The 27,674-nt window shown below is 37.9% G+C and overlaps 1 protein-coding gene across 2 annotated transcripts in view; it reads left to right on the top strand.

Annotated features, from left to right (window-relative positions):
* The first annotated feature begins 6,186 nt into the window (after positions 1-6,186).
* Sec63 (SEC63 protein translocation regulator) overlaps positions 6,187-27,674 on the top strand; it is an 83,187-nt gene continuing 61,699 nt past the window's right edge. The window contains exon 1 of one of the 2 annotated variants that reach the window (XM_004855428.4): positions 6,187-6,662. In XM_004855428.4, coding sequence (XP_004855485.1) covers positions 6,539-6,662 — 124 coding nt within the window. In that variant the 5' untranslated portion in view covers positions 6,187-6,538. The remainder of the gene's footprint in view (positions 6,663-27,674) is intronic. The other variant, XM_087208722.1, reaches the window with a different exon arrangement.

Here is a 27,674-nt window from a genome sequence, read left to right as displayed (position 1 = left end):
ATATTGGGTTGTTCAGAATTTGTAGGTCTTCTTCGTTCAACTTTGGTAATTCCTATGTATCTAGGAATCTGTCCATTTCTTCTGTGTTGTCCATCTGATTGGCTATAGGTTCTGGAAGTAGGTATTGATGATCCTCTGGATTTCTGCTGGGTCTCTTGTAATTTCACCCTTTTCATTCCTAATTGCATGGATTTGGGCCTTTTCTTTCCTTTTCCTGATAAAGTTGGCTAAGGTTTTGTCACTTTTGTTGATTCTTTTGAAGAATCAACTCTTGGCTTCATTAATTTTTTGTATCATTCTCTTTGTCTCCATTGAATTGATTTCTGGTCTGATCTTTATAATTTCCTCCTTTGTATGAGCTTTGTATTTGTCCTGCTCTTCTTTTTCTAGGAGCTTGAGGTTTACCATCAGGTTGTTTAATTGGGCTCACTCTGTTTTCCTAATATGAGTATTCACTGGTATGAATTTCCCTCGTAAGACTGCTTTCCTTGTGTCCCATAGATTCCGATATGTTGTATTGTCATTGTCATTTAATTGAAGGAACTGTCTGATTTCTTCTTTAATTTCCTCTGTGACCCACTGGTTATTCAGAAGTGTGTTGTTCAATTTCTATGTGTTTATGAAATTTTTGCAGTTTCTTTTGCTATTGATCTCTAATTTCACTGCACTATGGTCTGATAATATTAAGGGGATAAGTTCAATTCCTGTGCACTTACTTAAACATGTTCTATGAGCAAGTATGTGGTCTGTTTTGGAGATTGACCTGTGTGGAGCTGAAAAGAATGTGTATTCTGATTTTGTGGGGTGGAACACTCTCTAAACATCTGTTAAATTCATTTATTTAAGAGTTTGATTGAGTCCTAGTATTTCATTACTTATTTTTTGCTTAGTTGATCTATCTATTTGTGACAGTGGGGTATTGAGGTTCCCCACTACTATTGTATTAGTGCATATATGACTTTTCATGTCCATTAGTATTTGTTTTATATAGTTAGGTGCACTAGCGTTTGGTGCATATATATTTATGTCATCTCTTCCTCTTGGATTGTTCCCTTTACAAGAACATAATGTCCTTCTTTGTCTCTCCTAATCAGCTTTGGTTTGAAATCCACTTGATGGGCAAAGAGGATAGCTACTCCTGCTTTTTTTCGAGTTCCCATCACATCAAGTACTGTTTTCCACCCTTTAACTTTCAGTCTATGAGTTTCCCTTTGAATTAAGTGTGTTTCTTGTATGTAGCATATTGTTGGATCTTGCTTCTTGATCCATTCTGCCAGTCTGTTTCTTTTGATTGGTGAATTGAGACCATTGACATTGATGGTTATAACTGATATGTATTGACTTATCATTGTCATGACTTTTTCTTTTTGTTGGTTTCTCCCCCTTTACATTTAATTTCTTGTTGCGCCCAATGTATTCATTCTCCTGTGCTTCCTGGGGTTGTGATCCTCATTGTCTTTTCCTAGGATATTGTCTAAAGTTTTTTGGAGGCTGGTTTGGTATTCATGAAGTTCCTAAGGTGCTCTTTGTCATGAAAATGTCTTATTTCTCTATGAATTTTGAAAGATAGTTTTGCAGGGTACATTAATCTGGATTGGAGGCTGTTTTCCTTTAGGGCTTGGAATACATCAGTCCAAGCTTTTCTTGCCTTGAAGGTTTGCGTTTCAAAGCCTGCTGTGATTCTGATGGGCTTTCCTTTGTATGTGATTTGTTTCTTTTCTCTAACTGCTTGTAGAACTTTGTTCTTCTCTTGGGTTTCTGGAATCTATTTTTTTTGTGTGTGTGTGGTACTGGGGATCGAACTCAGGACCTTGCATTTGTGAGGCAGGTGGTGGAACCACTGAGCTAAATCCCTCACCTGGAATCTTAACAATTATATGCCTATGTGTAGATTTGTTTTGATCAAGGCTAGTTGGAGTCCTATATGCCTCATTTACCTGTATGTGAAGTTCTTTTCCCCTGCTTGGAAAGTTTTCTGCCATTACTTCTGTGAACAGTTTTTTTTATGTCATCTGCACTCTCTCTCCTGTTTCTTCATTGACTCCAATTATTCTTCTTTGCATCATCCAGCAGCTGCTGGATTGATTTCTCATGTTCCCTTATAATTTTGAAGCAATTTTTCTTTTCCTGGTCACTAATTGCAATCTTATCTTCTATATCTGAAATTTTGTCCTCACATTGGCTCATTCTGCTGTGTAGACTTTCTTTTTTTTTTTTTTTCTTTCTATTTTTGAATTGGGGATTGAACTCGGGACCTTGCACTTGCAAGGCAGGCACGGGAACCACTGAGCTGAATCCGCAGCCCTGCTGTGTAGACTTTAAATGGAGTTTTTTATCTCCTGGAATTCTGTTTGCATCTGTTTTATGGATTTCATTTGTTTCCTATGTTGAGATTCTATCATGTTCCTGAGCTCCCCTGTAGATTTATTAATCATGTCATGCACTATGAGCATAATTTCTGCTGTTATCTGACAAATTATTTCTGATTTCATTTTTTCCAGATCCTCTTTTGTTGGCAGTTCAGGGAGTCCAGGTGGTTGAGTATCAGAGTGTTCCATCTCATTTCCTTTTGGGATTGCTGTAGGTGATCTGGAAGTCTGGCTTTGAGATTTGTTTTTGTGTCTTCTCATTTCAACGGTGGGGAGGCAGGTGGGTGTGTGCTGTTGGTGCCCACACAGCTCATGTCCTCTGTGCTGTGAGCAGCGGTAAGGTGGCCCGGAAGCCCCTACCTCTTTTTTTTTTGTACCAGGGATCAAACTCAAGACCCTGCACTTGCAAGCCAGGCACTGGAACCACTGAGCTAAATCCCCGGCCCCTGTCCCTACCTCTTCAAACATTAATTTGTTGTTGTTATTGTTATTATCTAGGGGAAACTTGTCATTGGTAAAGACAAATACAAAAGAATTGGTCAATTTTTTTAAAAAGAAACTTTGGTTCTTAATAGAAGAAAATCCTGATTCTGAAACAAGGTAATAGTGTTTTTATTTATTTTATTACTACATACTTGCAGTGCATGATGATTACATTTATTGTGGCAAGTTGGTACATGTACATAACTCTTCTCAATTCTTTTTTATCCCATCTCTTCCTGCTCTAAAGGTTTAAAATTGAAGAAGAATTGCTAGGTCTCTCCTTATCTGTAGTGTTATTTTCCATGGTTTCAGTTACCATGTCCATGTTGGTCTACTTAGAACATATTATTTTTAGTTTATATTTTTTGGGGGTTTCTTGAGACAGGGTCTTGGTATGTAGTTCAGTCTGGCCTTGGACTCACCATGTAGCTCAGGATGACATTGAACTCATCAATCCTCCTGCCTCAGTCTCCCAAGTGCTGGGATTACAGGCATACACCACCGTACCCAGTCACCTAGAACATATTAAATGCAAAATTCCAGAAATATGTAACTCATAAGCATTAAATATTTTGATGTTCTGAGTAGACTGATGAAATCTCACACCATCCTGCTAGTGTATCCACAGTGTATGTGCTACCCACCCTTTAGTCACTTAGCAGCCATCTCAGTTATTGTCTCTGTATGGAAGTGCTTGTGTTCAAGTAGCCCTTATTTTACTTAATAATGGCTTCAAAGGGCAAGAGTAGTGATGTTATCAGATTGGATATGCCAAAGAGAAGATATAAAATGTTACATTTAAGTGAAAAGGAAAAAGTTCTCAACTTAATGTGGAAAGAAAAAATGTATGCTAAGGTTGATAAGAAAGAAAAAGATTAGTGCTAGTTTTGTTGTCATATCTCAAATTGCAAAATTTACAGCCACAATGTGTACACACTTAGTTAAGATGGAAAAAGCATTGCATTTATGAATGGGAAATAAAATATAGTATACATAGGGTTTGGTGCTATCTGTGGTTTCAACCATCCACTAGAGGCCTTGGAACATATCCCTTGCTGGTAAAGGATAGGGGGAACTACATAGTAATATGGGGAAAAGGGAAGAAGAATGGACATGATTTCATGTGTCTTCTTAATAATTTGATTTTGCCCAGTCTCTTTGCAGCTAACTCCATTAAGCAGAAAACTGAATGATGTTGATTACAGCTACACAGATGCACTTTGGTATATATAAATGTAAGTCAATGCCAGTAATATGAGAATGACTTACAGTGAAGGAAAGATTCACTCTAAGGACAAAGCAAATTATTAAAAAGAAATTAAAAATTGGCTTTTGACAGCTGAGAGGAAATTATCTAGTAATTTAAAGTGAAATCAATTAAAATATTCACTTATGGATACATTTAGACAGAATACTAAAATACCTTTTAACATGTGTTGTTAAACTAAGGTTAAAATGTGGTTATAGCTCTGCTTCTTTCATATTCATTTACTATGGTATTATTAGATATTTCATTAAAATGATCTCTTAAAAGAAACATTGTGTAGGTTAAAAACATCACTGTGAATCAGAAATTGTGATGAAATTGATCAAAGGTATGATTTAGATTTGGAGAATATTTTGGTGGTCTGTTTTTAGTTATGTGATATTCTAAGACAAAACATTTATATTTTTGAAAATAGAGAATATATTTTTTAAAAATTCAAATTTATACTAGTCTTGGATTTAGAAAATAAATGTAATTTGTTAAAATTGCTATTTCTTGGTTAAGTTGGTTCAAGCCACTCTTCGGCATGACTCTGAAGCTGCAGTGAAAAGATTACTCCTGCAGAAAGAAAGTCAGAAGGGAAATATTTATCATCAATAATTTATTGCCACAGCTTATAAAACTGATCTATTATCTTTACACAGATGCTGAGTTAAACATAATTGGAGTACTAAAAAAAACAATTCAACATTATTAAAACCTGGAAAGACTGAATAATAGATTCAACATACACGAAAGAACTTCAGGGTCCCTCTACTTCAGTTGAGTTAAGTTTGTGACTTATTTGTTTCCGCAGTAAGGCAAATGGTTCAATCTGGGCATGTCAGCAGTGAGTGATCACAATAGTATGATGACCTCACAGTCAAATTTTCCTTTGCACTCCTGTTTTATTTTCCTCCCTTAATATAGTCCGTGGAAACTTGATACAAAAACCCCCAAAAGATGTGGGGGGTGGCAACTGAGGAGAGATGCAGAACAAATGATTTTCAGAAATTTCCTTTCAAGGTACGTAGGTAGAAAATTTGAAGAAAGAATACATGTGAATACGGTAAGTACTAGTTTTGAAGACATGGAATAAGAGGACGTATGGCCAGATTTCTTCTCTGACAATGGAAGCATATCGAATGACAGTAGGTTACTAGAATATAAAGTCTTAAAATGAGTCTTTACAATAGTGAAATATTTGGTATTTCCACGCGATTTTTCCTTTGATCTTCACAACCACCTCGTGAGGTGGGTCAGATGGGCTATCCTTTTGACCCACAGAGGGTTGATGAAATGCTGACAGACCGTATGGTCGTTGCAAAGTCAGGGTGCAAGCCCTGCTCCAGGTCAGTTTTCACCGGCCTCTGAGATCCCTTGGCCCAGGTCCTTCTCTGTTCACAGATTCCAGCTCACAGCCCGCAGGGAGAACTCCAGTAGCTCTCAGGAAAATGCCAGGTGGTGGTAGTGATCAAGGGCACCGGCTTTGTGGCGTCAGAGTGATCTGAGTTTGAATCTTCAGGCCTGCTCTCGCCGTGCAAGACCTTGGGCAATCTCTGAACCTCAGTGTCCTCATCCGCAGAGCAGGTTTGCTTTGCTTTATTCCATCGGGTTTACCGACATTTAAATGATGCAAAACAATAAAAGTCTTAGCCCACCTCTTGGGTCATAGAAAGCGGTAGTGATTCAATTAGTGGCTACAAATATTAGCACGTCTGGGACAGACAGGGAACCATCCGCACGGGTTGGCAAATCTCCATCTGCAAAATGGGCGCAGCCTGGATCGCAGTCTTAACAGCAAACATCAGTTTGCAAACAAAACTACAACCACCTCCACCCCTCTATTCTGAATGACATTTGTTTAAAAAATGTGGGAGCGGGAGGAACAGATCAGAATCTGCGGGAAACATTACCAGGGCAATTTAAAAGCGAGAGGGCTGGGGATGGGAGAGAGGGGAAAGCAAGGAAGTGTTTTTGTGCTCCAAATAGCTGGGACCCCAGTCACAGAAGTTCAGCCAGGACGCCTTCTCTGGTGGACTCTGGGGAGGCTCAAAACACTGGGAAAGGAATCAAGGAGGAAGGGGTGGGACTCGGGCTGTGGGCGGGGCTGAGGTGTGGGCGGGGATAAGGGCAGAGCTTCGCAGTGTTTCTCTGCTGCGCGCGCCACGTCTCCCTCCCGGAGCTTGTGGGGAACTGTCCCGGGAGGGAGAACCCGAGCGGGGCGGGAACTTTCTCCTCTCGCGAGAACTGGCGACGGTCTCGGCGGTGGCGGCGGCGTGTCAGTGAGAGTAGCGTGGGGGCGGGGAGGAGAGGCGGCGGCGGTGGCGGCAGCGGTGGGGACCTTCGAGCGACGCCACACGGGGCTGGGGCGCTGGGAGCGGGGAGCAGCGCGGGGTCGTGGCGGCGGCGGTGAGGGAAGTGAGGAGGAGGGGGAGCCATGGCGGGGCAACAGTTTCAGTACGATGACAGCGGGAACACCTTCTTCTACTTCCTCACCTCCTTCGTGGGGCTCATCGTGATCCCAGCCACATACTACCTCTGGCCCCGAGACCAGAATGCCGGTGAGTTCCGCCGGCGGCCGCCCGCGGATCGCGCAGGCTTCGCAGCGCTTCCGGGCCCCTCTGCTCGCGCCCGTCCGCCCAGCCGGCCCGGCCCAGCCCGCCGCGTCCCGGTGACACCGCCCGCGGCCGGGCCTCAGTCCGCACTCGCATGGCCGGCGGGGCCCTCCCTGGGAGTCTCCTTACCTCCCCTCATTGTCCTCCTCGGGAGTTTCGCTCCGCACCCTCTGCCCTTTGTTCTGGACACTCCTTGCAGCCTCCAGCTGCCCCTTTGTCTTCTCTGCTTTTATTATGTGTCTTTATGGAGGGAGAGGGGTGGGGTGGATGGGGAGGTGGGAATTGGGAGGTGAGAGGAGTTGGACTAGGAGGATACCGAGGGTTCAGGCCCCACTCAGAGCCCTCTTTCCCTTACCCCCAGCCACGACCCTCCTCCCCTCGCACTCAGTTTCCCTGTTGCAGCTGTTGTTACACAGGTTTGGGGGCACCCTCAGAACTGTGGCGTGTTTAGAACTGCCAAGTGAGCTTCCCGGCGGCCCACTCCCGTCATTTCCTCTCATTGCTTTTTTCATTTGTTCACTCACACTGTGGGAGTGGGAAGCAATGCTGTTATTCCTCTTTGCAAAAACAGGCTTTTCTCTATTTCTTTTGGAGTTTCCTGTTTATGACGGGGGAAAAAAGTGCAAGAAGGAAGGATTAATTCTTCGTTTAATCTTGTGGGTATTTGTAAGGTAGCCTGGTCCATTTGCTTTTAGTTTTAAATCTTTTTCACATTAAACATCATCATGTTAGAATACGGAATAACATTTTTTTTCCGTGGTGTTTTGTTTGGGTAATGTTGGATTTCATTTGTTTTCACTATACTAAGACCTGGCATGGGACATTCTTACATTTGGTGGAACTGTAAGTACCTAGTGGGTTATTTATGGTAGTGTTAACAGTAACTAGCAGCTTTTGAGTGTTAATAGCATTTAGGGAAAGCTTTCTGTTGCAAAGAATTGTATTAAGTTTATCTCAGATAGAGTGTGGTGGAGCTCTAGGTTGTCCAGGTTATGTGTTGTGCTCCTGGAAGTTGTTAACAATGAACCCCTGAGTCAGTTTAGAACTTGTTGGAGACGTTTCAATGTTCTGTAAAATTCTGGAGTTACATAATGAAACTAAAATACAGTGAATTTAGGATGAAGAGTAATAAAAGATTCTTTTTGTACATTTGACAGTAATTTGAAATAGCCATTAAAAAAAAAATCTGGCCAAAGTCACCAGTCTTACTAGTATTCTCATTCAATAGCTAGGTTACAAAATTTGGATTTTTTTTTTTTTTGAAGCAGGGTCTCACTGTGTAGTTCAGATTGGCCTTGAACTCCCTATGCAGCCTAGGCTGGCCTCAACCTTGCTGGGATCCCCTGGCTCAGCCTGCCAAGTGCTGGAATTGCAGGTGTGCACCACTACGCCCATCTAAAATTTGGATTTTTGAACTTCTGTTTTTTCCTAAGTACATTTAAATTGCATGGATTCTAAGACAGTGATTGTGTGTAAGTGATGAAGTCTTAATAATGTAATGTGTTTTCTGGTCAGCAAACCTAGGCCATTATATTTCAAGTTAAAAGGGTCCATTTTTCAGTGGTTTATTTTCACTTTTCACCCATTTTGGTGTGCAGTTGATTGTTTAAAAGACAAGGGTAGCTTGGTTTGGTGTGTGCGTTGTTTTTGTTTTTTTTTTACGACATTATCTCCCTAAGTTACTAAATTACTCAAGCTGGCCTCAAACTTGAAATCCTCCTGCCTCAGCCTCCCAGAGTGCAGGGATTACAAGCATGTGCCAACATGCACAGTTTAGAATGTGTTTTGAGAAGTTGCCCTGATTTCAGAAATTATTCATCACTTTAAGTGGATTTTTTTGAAATTTGAAAGTCATTTTTCAATGGGTTTTGTGTTAAAATTTGTCTGATAACATATCACAGGCAAGTCGTACTTGAACCCTTTTAGGTACCGGTGGTCTTTGGAGAAATGATTGTAGCGTAGGTAGGGGGAAACTAATATTGACCACTTGTAAGTCATAGACTTAAAATGTTGATGTAATCCTTTTAAAAATACAGTGAAGCTGGTTGTGGTGGCACACACCTGTGATTCCAGGACTCTGGAGGCTGAGGCTGGAGGAGGAGGCTGAGACAAGAGAATTGCTCTGAGTTCAAGGCCAGCCTGAACTACATAGCCAGACCCTGTCTCAAAAAAAAAAAAAAAAAAAAAAGCAATGAGATTCTGTTATCCCCTTTTTACAGATAAAGAAACTGGACTTTGCAAGGTATAAATAACTCCTCTGTGGTGGAGCCTGGATTAAAACTTTGGTCAATTTAGCTTCAAGGCCATTTATTTCCATATTCAGAGATAGAAAATCAGGTGAGCTATGGGAGTAGATTTGTCTCTTACCTTTACACCTGGCTCTTTGTTTCAGACTTAGTAAATACACACATTTAGTGTATTTGTTGGTCTTGCATAATAACAATTAAATGCTATTCTAATCATTAAAAATCAGTGGACACCATTTGAAGTTTTTTCGTGGGTTTGCCATAACTTGAGTTGTTTCTTTAGAGTTACAGTAGTATTAAAAGGATGTTTTCATTATGGTAGAGCCCCCCCCCACCAGTTGCATTTTCCTCAATATCAAAGAGAAATCTTGAGTTACAGATTAGTTCAGAGCTCTGGAAACAAAGTTCAGATGTTTGTAGCAAAATAAATTGTTAACTTGTAGAGTTAGAATACTTAGTAATCTTTATTCATCTTAGAAAATAATGACATTTCCTTTTTGGAAAATTTATATGGTTACTGGTGCTGTTTTAGACCTTCTAGGGGATGTTAGGGTAGAAACACTTTCAAAAATCTGAAAAATTTTGAAGCATTTCTGACCAAAGTTTCTGAATGTAGAATGTGGACCCGAAGTAGTGGGGTTTTTTTTGTTTTTTGTTTTTGTTTCAAATTCAGGACCTTGTGATTTCGATACTGGCAGCGGAACCACTGAGCTAAATCCCTGGTCCTGCAGTAGTGTTTTTGATTAACACATAATATGTATTAATATTAGTTTTTGAAGGTTATTTAGTTTTCTTGTGAAACTGTTAAGTAGCCAAATACAAATAAATGTAGGCATGAAGGGCCGGGGATTTAGCTCAGTGGTGCCACTGACTGCCTCTCAAGTGCAAGGTTCTGAGTTTGATCCCCAGTACTGAAAAAATATGTAGGCTTGAGTTTGAATTTCAGAGTTCTTCTGACAGTCTTGACTTTTCAGATATCCCCTTTGCACAAAAAGATTAACTTTGCCAATATACATCTTTAAGTTTGTATTTAAGCAGTCCATACCTTGCTTTTTTTCTTTTGATGACACATATTGGGCTTTCAAAGTTGACAGTGTGGCTCTTTGGGGATTATTGGGCTCTTGAGTACATTGGAAAGTGTAGTGCCATTTCACACACTGTGAAATCTAGGGTTTGAAAAATAGAAGTAGCTTGGTTACTGGCATATTTGACACGTTAATTGAACTTTCTTATCCAAAACATGATTAATGAAATCCTTGTGCCTTTATTTTTGTCTTAATGCGTTGGGCTATGAGTACTTAAAATTCACAATCTGATGGTGAAGGGTTGTATTTGTCTTACTCTTGGTTGTTTGCAAATTGGCTGAAAAAAATGACAATACTTATTCAGGCAATTACGGACAAAAGCTCCACGTGAAAAGTAATAACATGAAGGGTTTAGAATGCCTTACAACAATGGCTCTCAATTGTGGCTACACGTTAAAATCACTTGGGGAGCTTTACAAAACTCCATACCAGATATTCTGATTTAATTGGTCTGAAGTGGGTGCCTTATATTGGTATTGTAAAAGTTTCCTACATGGTTCCAAATTGTAGCTGTTTTTTGAGAAGTGAAGGTTGCTTTTTTTTTTTTTGGTACTGGGGATCAAACTCAGGACCTTGCGCTTTCAAGGCAGGCGTGGTACCACTGAGCTACCTACCCCCCCCCCGCCCCCCAAAGTGCAGTTTTGAGGAGAACTTCCTTCAGTGGTCTTTTACTGAATTTGTCATTTTGAGTGGTGGTATATTTGTTTTGGTATGTGCTCTTTGCTAAAATCACCAACCCACCCAACTTTGAAATGAATGTCTTAGCCTTTGTGTTTCACAAAGCTAAGAAATGCTTATTGTAAAACAGTGCTGTAAAGTTCTGGTAGTTGAAAGCCAATTATTATTTTTTTCAAAACAACTTTAGTAATACATGTTTATAACCAGTTTATCTTAATCCTCTATTAATAACTTCCCAAATATTTATCAATGTGCTGTGGTTGGAGCCTTACAGATTTTGGATGTCCTTAACATTTTAAAATAATTCCACCATTAACCTAGTCAATCCACCTTTGGTGTTGCCCAAAATACTATACTATGACATTTTGTGTGTACCGCCCATTTTGTTCTTTCTTTCTTTCTTTCTTTTTTTTTTTTTGGTACCAGAGATCGAACTTGGGTCCTTGAGCTTGCACAGCAGGCTGCGAAACCACTGAGCTAAATCCCTGGCCTTGTTCTTTCTTAATGACAAATGTTAATAGTTGCTGGTGCTTTTTAAATGATGATATTCTTAATGTTTATATGTAATCTCAATCTGACCATTATTTTTTAGAGCATAATTTTGTTTACTACTCCTTTGATTTGCAATAGAAGAGTTATTTTAAATTATTCTCATTGTTATACTAGGTTCACATTAGTGTATTTGACAAGAGAAGATAACTGATTACTTGTGATTATTTATAGAATTTGAAATAAAAACATGCTTTCTTTCCATAGGTTAAAGATTATAGGTCTTTTGAATTAAGATTATTACCTTTTCCAGGTTCTTATTTATTTTTCGACTCCTTGATCTTACTTTTTCAAAACTTACTTGACCTTACTTCTTTGACCTTTGCTTACTCCTTTGAAACTTGCTTCTGCAGTTTACTGATTTTAGGCAAGTTATTTAACTTCTATGCATTTCATTATAGTCATTTGTAAAATAGAGGCCCTAACCTGCTTTATAGAATTAAAGTAAGGATTAAACAATGAGTTATGTGTAAAGTGTTTAAAACTGTGTATCTGCTGTTTTGATTTGATACTCAAATTCGGTGTTTTGAAGAATTAAGCTTTATAAAGTTACATTTTTTTATTCTGTGCTTGTTTCCTCTCAAACAGTATGTAAGTGAATTGTCTCTCTTACTTGGGAATGTAAGTAAGAGTCCTCTTTCAGTGTGCAGTAGTATAGTAGAAAAAAACCCTGCATTCGAAAAGGTTTTAAGCTCCAGCCCAGTTCTCATTTAGTTATCTCTGAACTCCTGAGCTCCATTTTCTATGGATAATAATAATAACCTCCCCTTTCTACCCAAGAAGTGGTTATGAGAAACAAGAAAAGAAATATATACAAACATGCTTATAAATCTAGACACATCATAGAAATTCTTTCATTTAGTAAATATTTGAGCTTTAACTTTGGGTCAGACTTTCATTTGATTCTGATTTTTAAGTGTAACACTTTTCTTGAACGCCATATACCCAATTCAGAAAAGTACAAAGGATGGGAACAAAAGTTGCTTGTAATTCCATCACCCAAATCATATAGAGACAAACATTTTGGTCTCTCCAGCCCCCCCTCCCTTTATCCTCCTCTAGAAGCATAGCTACAAACTTCCCCCTCGAACACTGGGTCCAATAAGTTGTTTTGGTATGTTGGATTTTCATTTTCATCCGCCTCTGAAAATTTTCTAATTCTGGTGATTTCTTTGATCCATTGATGCAGAGTGTATTGTTTAATTTCCATGGTTTTGTGACTTTTACTTCCATTATAACAATTATACTTCTCTTACTGATTTCTAAGTTTACCCTGTTGTCAGTGAAAAGATACTTTGTGTGGAATCTGTTGATGTCTTATCTTATTCATGCTAATGAGATGATTCATGGCCTAATTTATGATCTTTCCTGGAAAATCACCCATGTGCACTTGAGAAAAATGTGGTTGTTCTTATTGGGAAAGTATTTCTGTTATGTCTGTGTGAACTATTGGTTTATCATGAGAAGTCCTTTGTTCACTAGTTTGATTTCTGTATTGGTTATTGAGAAGGGAATATTGAAATCTCCAACCATTATTGTGGAACTGCGTATTTCTCCCTTGAGTTTTATGAGTTATTTCATCATATTTTGATAGTCTGTCAATAGGTGCATAAATGTTATCCTTGTTATATCTTGTTGTATCAAACTTTTTACTACTAATACATAGTATCCTTCCTCTCATAACATTTTTTGATTTGAAGTCTATTTTGTCTGTTCCTGTAGCCATCCTTGCTCTCTTTTGGTTACTATTTGCATTGCAGTATCTGTTTTTCATCTTTTCACTTTTAATCTTTGTGTGATTTGGGATTTAAAATGAGTCTCTTGTAGATAACATATCTACATGGATCATGCATTATTATCCATTCTGCCAATCTCTTTTGATTGAAATGCTTAATGCATTTACTTTTAAAGTATTAACTGATAAGGAGAACTTTTATCTTTTTCTTTTTGGTGGTGGTGGGGAGATCGAACTCAGGACTTGCTTTCAAGGCAGATGCGGTGCCACTGAGCTAAATCCCCAGCCCACTTTTAGCGTTTTTTGCCATTTGTTTTCTATATGCCTTATAGCTCCCCCTCCCCTTTATTTCTTGTATTACTCTCATCTTGTGTTGAGTTTTTTTTTTCTGTAGTGAAGTGATAAAATTTCTTCTCTAATTCTTCTGTATATATTCTGATTATTTGCCTTGTGGTTACTCATAGGGGGTTACATTAAACATTCTAAAGTTACAACACTAAATTTGTGTCCACTCAATTTCAATGACATGCACAAATTCCACTCCTTTACAGCTGACCCCGTCCCTTTCAGTTGCTGATGTCAAAAGTTAGATCTTTAACCTATGTGTGCCCCAGAACAAACAGAAAAACTTAATTCTTTTAAATACATTAATCTTATATTTTGTAGGAAACAAAATGTACAATTACAAATAAAGTGACAGTAATCATTTTTATACTAATAATTTTTTAGTGTATTAGTCTCATAAATCATACAGAAAAAAGTAGAGTTACAAACTATTGCCAAGAACATTAGCTTTTACTTTAGAGTCACCCATGTATTTACCTTATTGAGATCTTTATTTACTCATTTGACTGAGTTAATGTTTGGTGTCTTTTCTTTCCTTTCATCTGCAGGACTCCTGTATTTCTTACAAGGCAAGTGTAAGTGGTAATGAACTTCCTCAGCTTTTATCTGAGAATGTGTTGATTTCTTACTTGCTTTTATATTAATTTCTTACTTGCTAGATAATATGATTCTTGGGTGATCTTTTTTCTGTTAGCACTTTGAAAATATTGGCTCAGTGTCTTCAAAGTTTGTAATGAGAAATCGAATGGTAATCTTAGTGAAAATCCTCTATATGTGACAGATAACTTTTGTTACTTTCCAGATTCCCTCTTTGTCTTTTGAAAGGTTGATTATGTGTTTCAGCGTGGGACTCCTGAGTTCATCTTACTTGAAATTCATTGAACTTTCTAGGATGTTTATATTCATGACTTTCATTAGATTTGGGTAATCTTCAGTCATTATTTTAGTAGTTCCATATGGTTTGCTTGCTGGTGTCTCAAGGACTCCCTAGAATTCAGTCTTTTTTCTTTCTGTTCCTCAGACTTGATAGTTTCCATTGTTCTATCTTCAAGTTTGCCGATTTTTTCCTTCTTCTGCCAACTTCAGTCTGTTTTTGAATCCCTAAAGTGAATTTTTCATTTTAGTTATGGTACATTTCAGTTCCAGAGTTTCCATTTGGCTTATTTATTTATTTTTTACTTTATCTACATATTTCTTTGGTTCCTTGCACACCTTTTAATACAGTTATTTTAAAGTCTTTGGTAGATCTGCCATCAATTTTAATTGATTTCTATTTCTGTTGATTAATTTTTTTCGCCTAGAATGGATCGTAGTTTTCCTGTTTCTTTGTATGCCTTATGGTTTTTATTATTGAAAACTGGACCTTTGAATCTAATAATGTGATAACTGCAAGTCTGATTTTCACCCTTTCCAGAGATTTGCTGATTTTTGTTTTAATTGTTATAAGCTATCTTTGTGCAGAGAATCAGCCTGAAATATAAATTTAAGGTCTGATGTCTTTTCTTAGCCTGAGCCTTCCCCTGGGCATGTACAGTCACTTTCTGATTTTTTTTCCCTGTTTATATGATTAGTTTTGAATGTTCAGTTTTGAATGTTTAAGTTTTAATGTATGGCTCCCAGAAGAGGAAAAAGAACATTGAAGGGGAAAGAAGTGTTGGCTTTTTTAATTCTCTAGAAGTCACTGCCGCTGGAGTAGGAGGAATGGGTGTGGTGGTGGCAGGGGGTGGGGAAAATTGGCTTCTCACCTCTTTGCACATCTTGGGATCCGAAGTAGCAAGATCAAAGCATAGATTTCCCTGATATTTGGAGGACAGGCTCCCTGCCCCCCCCACCAGCTGTTGGACTCTTGAGAGCAAGCTACTTGAACAGCTTCCTAGTTGCCTGCCAGGAGGCTAGGAGTGGGTGCTATGTAGTTAATACTGTGCTAAGGGTGCTAACATTGACAGAATTAATTACAGTTTTTTTTGGTAGTACTAAGGATTGAATCCATTGCCTTTGCACTGAACTACATCCCTGATCTGTATTTTATTTTTTAATTTTGAGACAGGGTCTTGCTAAATTGTTAACTGCTCAGGCTTGGTTTGAACTTGTGATCTTCCTGCCTAAGCTTCCCAGGGTGCTGAGATTACAGGTGTATGCTATCATACCTGGTTTATTAATCACAGTTTATGTCTAAGCCTTCCTGGAAAGTTGCAAGCCTTTAGTAGATTTGTTACTTTGAAAATAATTACAGGAAACAAATTCTGCCAGCCCAGTTGAGATGGGAGGCAGGTTCCTGCCTGCCTACTCTGCCATCTTTTTTTTTTTTTTTTTAACCAGGGATGGAACTCAGAACCTTGAGCTTTCGAGGCATGCACGGTGCCACTGAGCTAAATCCCCGGTCCCCTACTCTGCCACCTTCCCAGAATCCCCTCTGTGGGAATGATTTAGACTAGTGATGGTGAACCTTTTAGAGCTTTTAGTGATAACAAATAGTGTGCCGTTTGTTCCCAACCATTGATTTAGAGAATCCCTTTTATTGGGGAAGGCCCACCTTACCCTCTAAACTGAAACAGATGACTGGGGTCTTCTTCATGTCTTCATAACTCAGCTCCTTATTGAGTGTTTATTAGCCTCTAGGTGGGGAGTTCCCTGAGTGTACTGATATCAGCACTTTGAGTATGTATTATCTGCGTGAGAAACTGAGCAGGGGTGGAGGGGGTGGGGGGGTGTAACCAATTTGCCTAAAACCATATATCTAGTAGGTGGAATGCTGAATATTAGACCCAAATCTGTCTTATTGCCAAAGCTTCTCTTGTTAGCTTCTATTTTTACTACCTTCTGTAATTAAGTGCACACTATAAATTATGCTAAGTATTAAAATGGCAGTGGAAGGTGCTGAGAGAGGAGCAAGAGGAAGGAGGGAATTACCGTGTTTTGTGATTTAGGACGTGTTTCATGCAAAAGAGGTGATTTTGGGATAGGTCTTGAAAGATAAATTGGAGAGGGGCATTCTACAACCATGTGCTTAAGGTTGGAGTGTTCAGTGAATGGTAAAGGTTTGAAATGTGATTTGATTTAGGGCCGAGTAAGTCATTTCAAGAAGTCTATATTTTATCCTGTAAGTCATTGGGTAAACAGTGGAAGTTTTTAAGCAGGGTCATGACATGGTTAGTTTTGCTTTTGTGGAACATTATGTGGAGAATGGTTTGGTGGATGGATTAGGAGGCATTAGATTCTGGGTGGAGAGAAACTAGATGGAGAGGGGAGTGTATTCCACTGAGAGGTAAGGATTACAGGAATGGCTAGATGAGGAGAATTCTAAGATGGTATAGGCTACTTATTTCCATCTTATTTCTTGCCCCCTTGAAAGTTGTTTGATAATTAATTTTGGGATTGAGTGCAGTGAAAAGGATAGGGCTGAAGTGTTTTTTTTTTTTCCAGTAAATTGGGTTATTATCAGTGTCTTGGTGAGTGGGTGTTTTTTACATTAGAAAAGACTGATTAGCTTACAGACTTAGGGCTTACAGACATATTTAAGAGTTTATTTTAGTACATGTGTGTAGTAAGAACATAATGTTTATATTCCTTCTGGGAAGTTGGTACATAACACAGTCCTTTTTAAATTCCTTTTCCCTTCCCTAGACTTTAGATTTTGAAGGGATATTAGAGATCTAATAAATGATTGAAACCAGCTGGGAACTTGGTGGCAGAAGGATTTAGAATACAATATTTAGACTTTATAGATGTAGTGACAAACATGGGTTAGTAATCATACTGTGTAAAACTTCTTTCATTTAAAGGTTATGTTGCATAACTGCTGATTTTAGGAGAACCTGAAAAACAAAGATATAGTTTCATTTTCTCAGTTGTTTGTTCCCTTAATCATACTTTATATTTTGACATAAAGAAGATCCTGATCTGTCTCTCTATACGTCTGATTTCCTTTAAAGAACATTTTCTGTTTTCAGATTCTCTAATGATGAATGTTATACCATATCACCATCACATTGTTTTTTTAAAGGCCTTGTTAGTGTTCATTCTCTCAAAAAGATATTTCTTACCTTTGAAATTGTGTTTGTGTCCATATGGATGAAGGAACTTCCTTCTGTAGATGTCAGGTCTTTTCAACTTTAGATTTTGGTTGTATAGTTAAGTCTAGTTGTTATTGACTGAGCATTTACTGTTTGCACTAGGTATAGCAGATGATACAAAGATGAATGCAATATAAACATACTTTTGTTTGGTTAGAGTTGGAACCTGGGTAAGTTGTGGGAGGATTAGAGTTAGAGAACCACTTGAGTTACTATATCCAGAGCACCGCAAAGAAAGTGCAAGAGAAACAAAAATACAATGCCTGCTGTGCAGTTTAGCTGGATAAAGTATTTGCATCTAGTTGGTGATAATAATGGAGATACAGAGTTGAGCCTGGTGGCGCACACACTGGAGAGGCTAGGGTAGGAGGATCACTGTGAGTTTGAGGTCAGCCTGAACTGCATGGCAAGACCCTATCTCAAAAAACAAAAAAACAAAGATGCAGAAATCAGGAATGGAGATGTAGAGATAGGAAGATTTTGACAACTTTAAGATAAGAAACCTTAATGAGTAGAAAGGTGGGATTAGTGTTAAGAAATAGCATGAGCAAAAATATAGAAGTTAAATAGCGTGGAACGTTTTTAAAGTACAGAACCAATCAGTTGGAGTCAGGATTCACAGAATGAAAAAGTAGGAGAAAAAGCCAAAAATGTAAACATAAGTCATGAAGACTGTTGTATGCCCAGCTGAAAATTGTATGTGATTTTGCTGACATTAGATCATATTTGAACATTCTAGAACCTATTTTTGCCACTATGCTATATGCAAATTAATTTATAGCATCTCACAAAATGAGAAAAATCAGATTAAGAAGCAGGTGAGGAATGAGTAAGTGTGGGTCTGAACAGTGTGATGGTAACGGGAATATAAGGGACACATTGCTGAGGTAGAATCTTGTTTTTAAATTCTTACTATAATAAAATACATATAAAATTTGTGATTTTAACCATTTTATCTACAATTTGGTGACATTTATATTCAGAATTGTGCAATCATCAACCTTGTTTTCAAAACTTTCTTCACCTCTTTTCCTTCCTTAGCCCCCGTAATAATTACTACTTTATTTTCTGTTTCTCTGAATTTACCTCTTCTAGATAATTCACATATGTAGGATCATACAACCTCTATTTTTTTATGTTTGGGTTATTTCAGGTAGCATAATCTTTTCAGGGTTCCCCCATGTTGTAGCATGTATTTAAACTTAATTCTTTTTTTTTTTATTTTGTTTTTGGTACCAGGGATTGAACTGGGATCCTTGTGCTTGCAAGGCAGGTGGCGGAACCACTGAGCTAAATCCCCGGCCCTAAACTTAATTCTTTTAATGGCTGTATAGTATTGCATTATAGGGTATACACCACATTTTGTCTGTATTGATGAACCCTTGGACTCTTTCCACCCTTAGGTTATTATGAGTAATGCTGCAATGAATAGTGGAGTACAAGTAACTGCATCATTCTTGTTAGGTCCTTTGAATATATTCTTAGGGGTAGAATTGCTGGGTCATATACCTCTATGTTTAATTTGTTGAGGGACCTCTGGACTTATTTTCCAGTGGCTGTGCCATTTTTTGTTTCTGCTAGCAGTGTATGTGGGTTCCAGCATCTGCATATCGACATTTGTTTTCCTTAAAACATTTTTTTTAGGGCCAGGGTTTTAGCTCAGTAGTTCTGCTGCCTGCCTTGCAAGTGCAAGGTCCTGAGTTTGATCCCCGGTACCAAAAAGAAAAAAAAGAAAGCTCCAGAACCTATTATTTGGGCTGGGAATTTAACTCAGTGGTGTCACTGCCTGCCTCGCAGCCCTTTTTATTTTATTTTGAGATAGTGTCTTACTAACTTTACAGGCTGTCCTCAAACTTGTGATTCTTCTCCCTTAGCCTCCTGAGTACTGAGATTATGGTATGTGCCACCATACCTAGCTTGTTTTCCTTTTTTATTGTTTTTGTTTGTTTGTTTGTTTGGTTTGGTTTGGTTTTTTTGAGTCAGGGTCTCCCTTTGTAGTTCAGGCTGGCCCTGAACTCACTGTGTAGCCCAGGCTGGCCTTGAACTTGCGGCGATTCTCCCTAGTGCTGGGATTACAGGCATGCGTCACCACGCCCGGCTTCTTTTCCTTTTTTTAAAAAGCCAAGTAATTAAAACCTTTTTTATTTTTATTTTTTGTGGTACTACAGAGTCAATCCAGGCCCTGTGCACTGAACTACATCCTCAGTGCATTCTTAATTTTTAAATTTGAGACAGTGTCTCACTAAGTTGCCAGGTTGGGCTCAAACTTCCTTTCTTTCACCTGCTCAGTCTTCCAGAGTGCTAGACTAATAGATTTGAAGTGGTATCACTATGGTTGGATTTGTATTTCTTTAATGGTTGATAATACTGAGCATCTTTTTATTTGTGCTTATTGGCCTTTTATATATCTTCTTTGGAGAAATGTCTTCAGATCCTTTGTCCATTTTTTAGTAAGAGTTGTTTATCTTTTTCTTGTTCAGTTGTAGGAATTCTTTATAGGTATTTTGGATATGAATCCTTTTTTAGATGATTTGCAAATTGATTTGTCTTAGCGCTATTTGTTGAAGAGATTGTTCTTTTTCCATTGAATGGCTAGGTATATCCTTTTCAAAAGTCAATTGGTTATAGAAAAATAGGTAGAATCTGTTTTTATGAGGTAACCTACTGAGCATGGTTGATTTATTTATTATTTTTTTAGTTTTTGTCTTTTTTTGAGACATAGTTTCACTATGTAGTTCAGGTTCAGGTTGCCCCCGAACTTACAGTGATCCTCTTACCTCCGTCTCTTGAGTGTTGGGATTATAGGTGTGTACCACCATGCTCCACTTTCTTCTCTATTGTCTGCCCAAATGGCATCTTCTCAGTGATAACCTTCCTTGAGTAATCTGTTTAAAATTGTTTTTTTTTTCTTTTTGCTCTCACACTTCCCAGAGTCTCCTTTTTCTCTGCTTCATTTCTCCCCACTTAATATCTTCTAATGTAATTTATTTATTTTATCATAGAAGATATGATTTGTGAGAGCAAGAGTTTTTATTTTTTGCTATATCCTCAGTCTCCAGAAAGACCTAGCTTCATTACTTGCCAAATGTTTGTTAAATAGACAAGTTCATCATTTTCTATATTACAATTTATATAATTCCTATGATATTTTAGGCAGATGTAAAGAGGAGTGATCATTAATGGATAAGATACAGCTTCTGTGCCTTGAGAACTTGAGTATAGAGGAGTCACAATTGGCCTTGACAGTGGCACTTGAAGAATGGCAGTGCCCCCATGTAGTTGGCCCTCTGTATCTGAGTCCATGGAGTCAATCAACAGATTGAAAATATTTTTTAAAAATTGCATCCGTACTAACAGTGTACATACTTTTTGTCTTTATTCCCTAAATGATATAGTATAACAATTATTTGTATAACAGTTTCATTGTATTAGGTATTTTAAGTAATCAGAGATGATTTAAATGTAAATGTACTGTGGTTTTTTTTTTGTTCTTTTTTGTACCGAGGATCAAACTTGGGACCTTGTGCTTGCGAGGCAGGCGCCTGAGCCACTGAGCTAAATCCCCGGACCCGTACTATGCTTTTGTATATGGCACTTGACCATTCACAGAGTTTGGTATTGGGCAAAGGTGAATGGGTCCTGGCACCAGTCCCCTGGGGATACCAAAGGATGATTGTATTGTCCTACTATCATTTTTAGAAGAAGCTATAAAAATGTTAAAATCATTAAATCTAGTAATTTCACTTCTGGGAGCTGTAAGTAGTGCCTTAAAAACTCACAATACCAAACATAGCCATTTTTAATACAAAAAATTAAGAATAATTTATATGTCTCCTAACTATAGGATGGTAGATAGACTATGATGTCTTTCTTCACTCAGTAATTAGTAGCCACTAGGTGATGTTAATAGTAAATGTTTAAACACAGGGAAGTGTTTAGAATTTAAAATTTTAAAAACCACAGCTGAAGTGGTCTTTACATAAACTTCAGCTTTATATGTTAGTTGCTCAGTTTTGTCCACTAGTATGTTATAGAGTGCTAACCTTAAATTGGCTTTTGTATGTCCTGTTTATTCTCCTGTTCTCTGAAAAACTATCACTTGGGCAGCTGCTACAGACAGGAGATGCACAAGGCATCATCAGCACTGTGGAAAGGCGCTCAAGAGCCTTGATTGAGGCAGCCCTGTGACCCTCTAAAACCCAGAGTCTCCAGAACTCACTGGCTGGAGGTTCCTTATTCACAGAGATGCCTGTCCTGAGTGTGTACCCTCAACCTTGTCAACTCCCTTTTCTCTTTCCATCTCCCAGGTACTATTTTAAAGAGGACTAAAAGGAAACATACTAAAATGGCATTAATGATTATTATGTAACTTTTGGAAAGGTAAATTTTTTTTCCTCAATGTGTGTTCTAAATTTTCCTTACGAATTTATATTAACATCTGTGTCAGGTTTTCATTGCTCTGACAAAGTACGTGACATAAACAACCTAAAGGAGGAAAGGTTGGTATGGCTGGCTCCAAGGCAGAAACATCTGAAAGGACATGGTAAAGCTGCTCACCTCATGGATGGGTGGGTGGGGAGATGCCATTCTGTGATCCAGTCCCTTCAACTAAGCCCCACTTTGTTTCCATCACCTCTTAGCAACACCATCAAATTGTGATCTTATCAATGGATTGATTACTTCACTTGATGAAGTTAGACCTGTCATGATCTAGTAATTTCTGTTAGACTTTACCTCTGAACATTACTACACTGGGGATTGACCGAATACATGAGTTTCAGGGGACACTTCATATTTAAATCAGAACAATAGCCAAAACTTCGTAAAACAATCTCTGGCTGTCCTTGTGATCTTGTCCAAGACGCTCTGTATCTCTTATCTCTGGAGGCCTTTTAGCTCAGTGATTTTAATGTGTATGGTGTTTAACATTCTAGTGAGACATACATCCTTGTGTTTTAAGTCCTTTGTTAGGTATCATTTATTTACTTTCATAGTGCTTGAGTGTGGGTCTCTACCCCTTTCTTCCTGCTGCTTGAAATTTTGAACTTAGGGCCTCATACGTGTTCAGCACACGTTGTACCGCTAAGCTATACCCCTACCCCTGAGTTTCTCCATTACTTCTTTTGTTTTTCCCTGTTTCAAAATACTTAGCCTTGGTCTTGGTCTATAGATTTATAAGATTAAGTCTTGGTCTATAGATTTATAAGATTAAGATTAGACAAAACAAAACAGTACAAAAGGGAGAAGATTGAATGAAGAGTGAACCGGGTAGACATACTATTGGGAGATGTCCAGATAGAGAATCTTTTGATAGGACTTTGGGTTATATTAAAGAGTACACTGAGGAGACAATTGGAGTGCACTGTAATTTTAGAATTCCCTTATCTTGTTCTTCTAGTTCAGTTGTGAAATGCAACTTGAAAAAGAGTCGCATCTTCTTTCTTTACTATTATTGTCTGCCTTACAAATAAATGGTTCATAAGAATCTCTGTGTCGTATAGATATGAAGGAGAAATATTTGCTTTTCTCTTTTTTTGTTTTGTTTTTGTTTTCTGAGACAGGATTTCACTATGTAGTTGAGGCTAACCTTGAATTCACTATGTAGCCCAGGCTGGCCTCGATCTCATGGCAATCCTTCTGCCTTAGCCTCCCAAGTGCTGGGATTACAGGTGTGTGCCATTATGCCTGGCTTTGCTTTTCTCTTGACCATTGACATTGCCATAGCAAATTTAACTGAAATGAAAAAGAGCTGTGTATTAGTCTATTTTGTGTTACTGTAACAAAATGCCCCAGACTAGCTAACTTTATATATAAAAAAAGAGGTTTATTTAGCTCACAGTGTTGAGGGCTGAAAGTCTAAACAGCATAGCAGTGTCTCTGGGAGCTCTGAAGGTGGCTGTCTGAGCATGTAGAGCTGGAAGGATCATGTCTTGAATCAGGAAGTCAGAGAGAGACTGTGGTAGCCCAGTCCCTTCTGAGGACATGTCCTTGGTCATCTAAGGACCATTCACTAGGCTTCACTTAGAAGTTTCCTTACCACCTCCCAATATTGCCACCCGGGTCTGAGCTTCCAACAGGAAGCCTTTGAGGAGCACCCAAACCACAGGAGGCTTGTTACTCTTTGGCCCCCAAATTTATGTGCCGCCTTAGCTTCTCTTATGTTCTTTAGTCTTGAAGTTCTTGTAGATTTATTTGTAGCACTTTCGTTGTTGTTGTTGTTGTTGTGTTTTGTAAACTCCTTTTTACTTTTTATTAGCAGCAACATCTAATTGGTGTTTCTAGCTACCCCTTGTTCTTGGATTTCTTGACTTTGGATTCTTATTATGGTTTCTGCTTTGGAGATGTAATCAAGATAGATGTAGTTAATGAGAACAGGGACACAGTATATTTTAGCTGCTTTGGGGAATTGTCTAGGTGATCTGATTATTCCTTTATTAGAGGGAACCTGTTGTAATAAAACGGCTAAGTACATAGGCTTATGAATCTGAACCTTGGTGAAGTCCCATTCCTATTCCATAATAGTATTTGCTTTTCCTTAGGTACCAGGGGTAACTTTGAGCAAGTTATTTAACCCCTTTGAGCCTCAGGTTTTTTTAAAAAAGCTATAACAATAATGATGATAATAATAATTATTACTACTACGTACCTCCAGAGTGGGAGGTCTAAATGAGATGATTGAGATATTTAACAAATATACTAAGTACCGACCATTTGTCAAGGCCAGTGTGTTAGGCATTGCATATAGGAGTGAATAGCATAATGGTGAGTATGGTGGCACACAGTTGTAATCCCAGCACTTGGGAGGCTGAGGCAGGAGGTTCACCAGTTCAAGGCCAGTCTGAGCTACATAATGAGACCCTGTCTCAAAAACAAACAGACAAACAAAAAACCCCCCCAAAACAAACCCCCAAAAAGGAATGAATAGTATAGATAGGATCTGTGTTTTTGTAGTGTTCACATTTTGGGGTGTTGGAGAGAGAAGGTAATTGGCATACTACAGTACATAAAAACAATTAAAAATAGCACATAACAATAAGTGCTATGTAGAAAAATAGAATGTTATAGAACATCTTCCTAAAGAGATGACTTCAAATTGAGAGTTGAGTGACAAAAGACAGCCAGGCATTTCAAATTGTGAAGAATAGGGGAAAAGCCTATTTTCAGGCTGGGGGAATAGTTGGGTACAAAAGTTGTGTGCAGAAGTTTGGCATGTTCCAGGAGTGGAAGGTCTAATGGCAGGGGTGTAGCAGGTATAGGCAAGGTAAAGTAGAGAGACAGCTGTCTGTAAGCTGGGATAAGAAGCCTGGGTTTCACCAGGAGCAATGCGAAGCTGTTGAGTTCTAGCAGGGAAGTGACGAGGCCTGGCTTGCTGTTCTCTCATTTGTTTCTCTTTTTCTTTTCTGATACTGAGGATTTAACCCGGGGGGCCTCACACGTGGTAGGCAGGTGGTCTACCACTCACTTAAACTCCTGGCCTTTCAATTTTTTTTTAAATTTTGAGGCAAGGTATTGCCAAGTTGCTCCAGCTAGCCTTGAACTTGAGATCCTCCTACCTCAAGGTCCGAAGTAGCTGGAATTGCAGATGAGAACCAACCTGCCTGGCTTCTCCTATTATTAGTAATGAGATGAAAATAGTTTTTTGACTAACTTAAATATCCTTTTAGAGATGAAGTCCTGTCTTCTAAAAAGTTTACTTTATAAATTTTGTTGCATATTTTAAAATCACATATCATGAAGTATATCGCTTAAGAATATAGTTTTATTCCCTTACATTTCAGGAAACAATTACAGTATTTTCAAATTCCTCATGTATCTGGCCTTAGTTGTGCTTGCTATTATCAAAGGTTCTTTTTGTTGTTGTTGTTCTTTTGGAACAGGGTCTTGCTTAGTCTGGTCTTGAACTCTTGGGCTTGAGATCTTCCTGCCTCAGGCTCCTAATTATCTGGGACTGTGGGTGGGTGCATACCATCACACCTGTCTCTTCAAAGTTGTAGTACTTTTTTTTTTTTTTTTTTTTGGTACCGGGGATCGAACTCTGGTCCCTGGGCTTGTGAGGCAGGCGGCAGAACCACTGAGCTAAATCCCCAGCCCCTATAGGTATGTTTTTGAAGTTTATACTGTAACCATTTGTATTTTAAAAATAATCTTTCCAAAACTTGCTTACAATGACAGCTTAACAATTGTGAGATACACTCCCAGGGATAATTATATAATATGTTAATTAACTGATCAATTTATTTAGTTTGCCTTCAGATGACACCAAGAGTGCCAAACAAGCATTAATTGATCTTGTTTTGGGCTGTCCTCTCTAAGCTTTTTTGTTGTTTAGCTTTTTTAGTCTTTTAAAATAATAAAATTCCTGGGGATTTAGCTCAGTGGTTCCCCCCCCAAAAAATCGACTGAAATAACAAAACTACCCTCATTTCCCTGTTTTCTGTAAGTACTCAGATGTAGTGATTCTTTTTTTCCCCCCTGAAGTATAGTTTTAGAAGATTGGAAAATGATAAATATTATCTTTTTACTTCTGTTTATTCTCCCAGCCTTTCTTATTGTCTCCCTGTGTTCCTGATCTCAGGTTATATCATTGACCTTGCTTTTGAAGTGCTTTCTATAAGGGGGGGGGGCAGGGATTAACTAAATTGGAGGCAGTTTTGTCTCTCAGGAAACATTTAGCAATGTCTACAGCCAACCCCCCTCCTTTGTCTCCATTGAGAATGTAATTTTGGCATCTAATGAAACAGAGACCTTGATGCTGCTAACATTCTATAATGCACAGAATGACCCTCAAAAAAATTTTTTTTAAGTTCAAGAACATATTCAGTTTCCTTGAGTTCCCTTCTCCATTGTCAGAGTATGCTTCAGGGGCAGTTAGTGGATGGACCCAAATTTCTATAATTCTTCCAAATTGGGCAATCTGTGATTGTATGCACTGGGTGGTCATGATGGTAAGTGGTATTTAGTCTAATGAGGCCTGACTTTCCCAAATCCAAATGGTTACGAACTGGTCTTAAAAAACATGGCTAACCTTTCAAGTTAAGAACATAAACAAAACCTTTAATTTCTCTTATTCTGTTTTGTGGTTAGGATGACTAGGTAAATTATATTTTTGGTGGCATAGAGAATGAGCCTCAATATTTTACTTCCAAATTATTTTCATGACTTTCCTATTTGGAACATTTTGAAAAATAAGTCACTATTGTAGTAAAACTTGTTTCCCTGTTTGTAAAAATGTGAATGAAGTTATCCAAACAGTGAGTGAGCCACTATAACCACAGTGAGGTAATATAGTTCAACTAGATTCAGTACCTAGAAAACTGTTGTCTTTTTCACTTTTTGGAATATTAAATTTTAATCTTTGGACTCTTATTTCTTGGACACATTGGAGATTTAGGAATAGTTTCAGGATATAGGAAAAGATTTATAATAGTTTATTATTACTGAAGGAAATTATGTTCCCTGAATTGTTTGGCTTTGTTTAGTTTAGTAACCTACATATAAGATATATTCTAAAATATATTGTCAGTGGTTTTCAAAGTCCTCATAATATAAAAATATCTATTAGTATACTAAAAAGTGAAGTCAGATTTTTTTTTGACAACTTGATTTCTGTGATTGGTTTAACAATGAAGACTGCTTTTGGCAGTTAGGTTACCCAGCTTATATTTTCTATAAATTCAGTGAGGTGATCAGACCTTCAACTTTTGGCTAAGTATTCTTAAAGATAAAGCTGTTTTACCAAACACTGAGCCATATTCTCAGTTGTGTATTTTTTATTTAAAATAAAGGTTCGTTTTTAACCCTCTTAAATACCTGGGACATTTACAAGTTGCTTGTAAGTGAAAACAAAACATTTAATAATTTACTTTGATAATTTATCAGTTTATAATACTTACATATCTTGATACACCAAAAATATGGTGCCAGAAAATTTAACATGTGAAACCATACGGATGTTAAACTTTAGTGTGATAGACTCATTTACCAGTATTCTTTGGTGATATTTGCCAAAGCATTCAGAGGTGAAGTGTATTGATGTCTGCATCTTACCCTAAAATAGTTCAGATGAAAAGGAGTAAAAGGAAATAGAGAAAAGGCCAAGAGCGCTACCTATGAGTGAACTTGGTATTATTTATTGAATATTTTTTGATCTTTTCTGAACATTCTTAAAGCAAAGTTAAGAAAAACTTTATAGTAACAGGAAATAAAATAATTTTAAGAAATATGTCTCAATATTATGAGAAATGACT

The sequence above is a fragment of the Heterocephalus glaber genome, unplaced genomic scaffold, assembly GCF_053883595.1.
Source record: "Heterocephalus glaber isolate CG9 unplaced genomic scaffold, H.glaber_assembly_v1.0 deba00000942, whole genome shotgun sequence".
NCBI classification, from domain to species: Eukaryota; Metazoa; Chordata; class Mammalia; order Rodentia; family Bathyergidae; genus Heterocephalus; species Heterocephalus glaber.
Note: the sequence above shows the minus strand (reverse complement) of the source record. Positions and strands in the feature narration are given on the sequence as shown.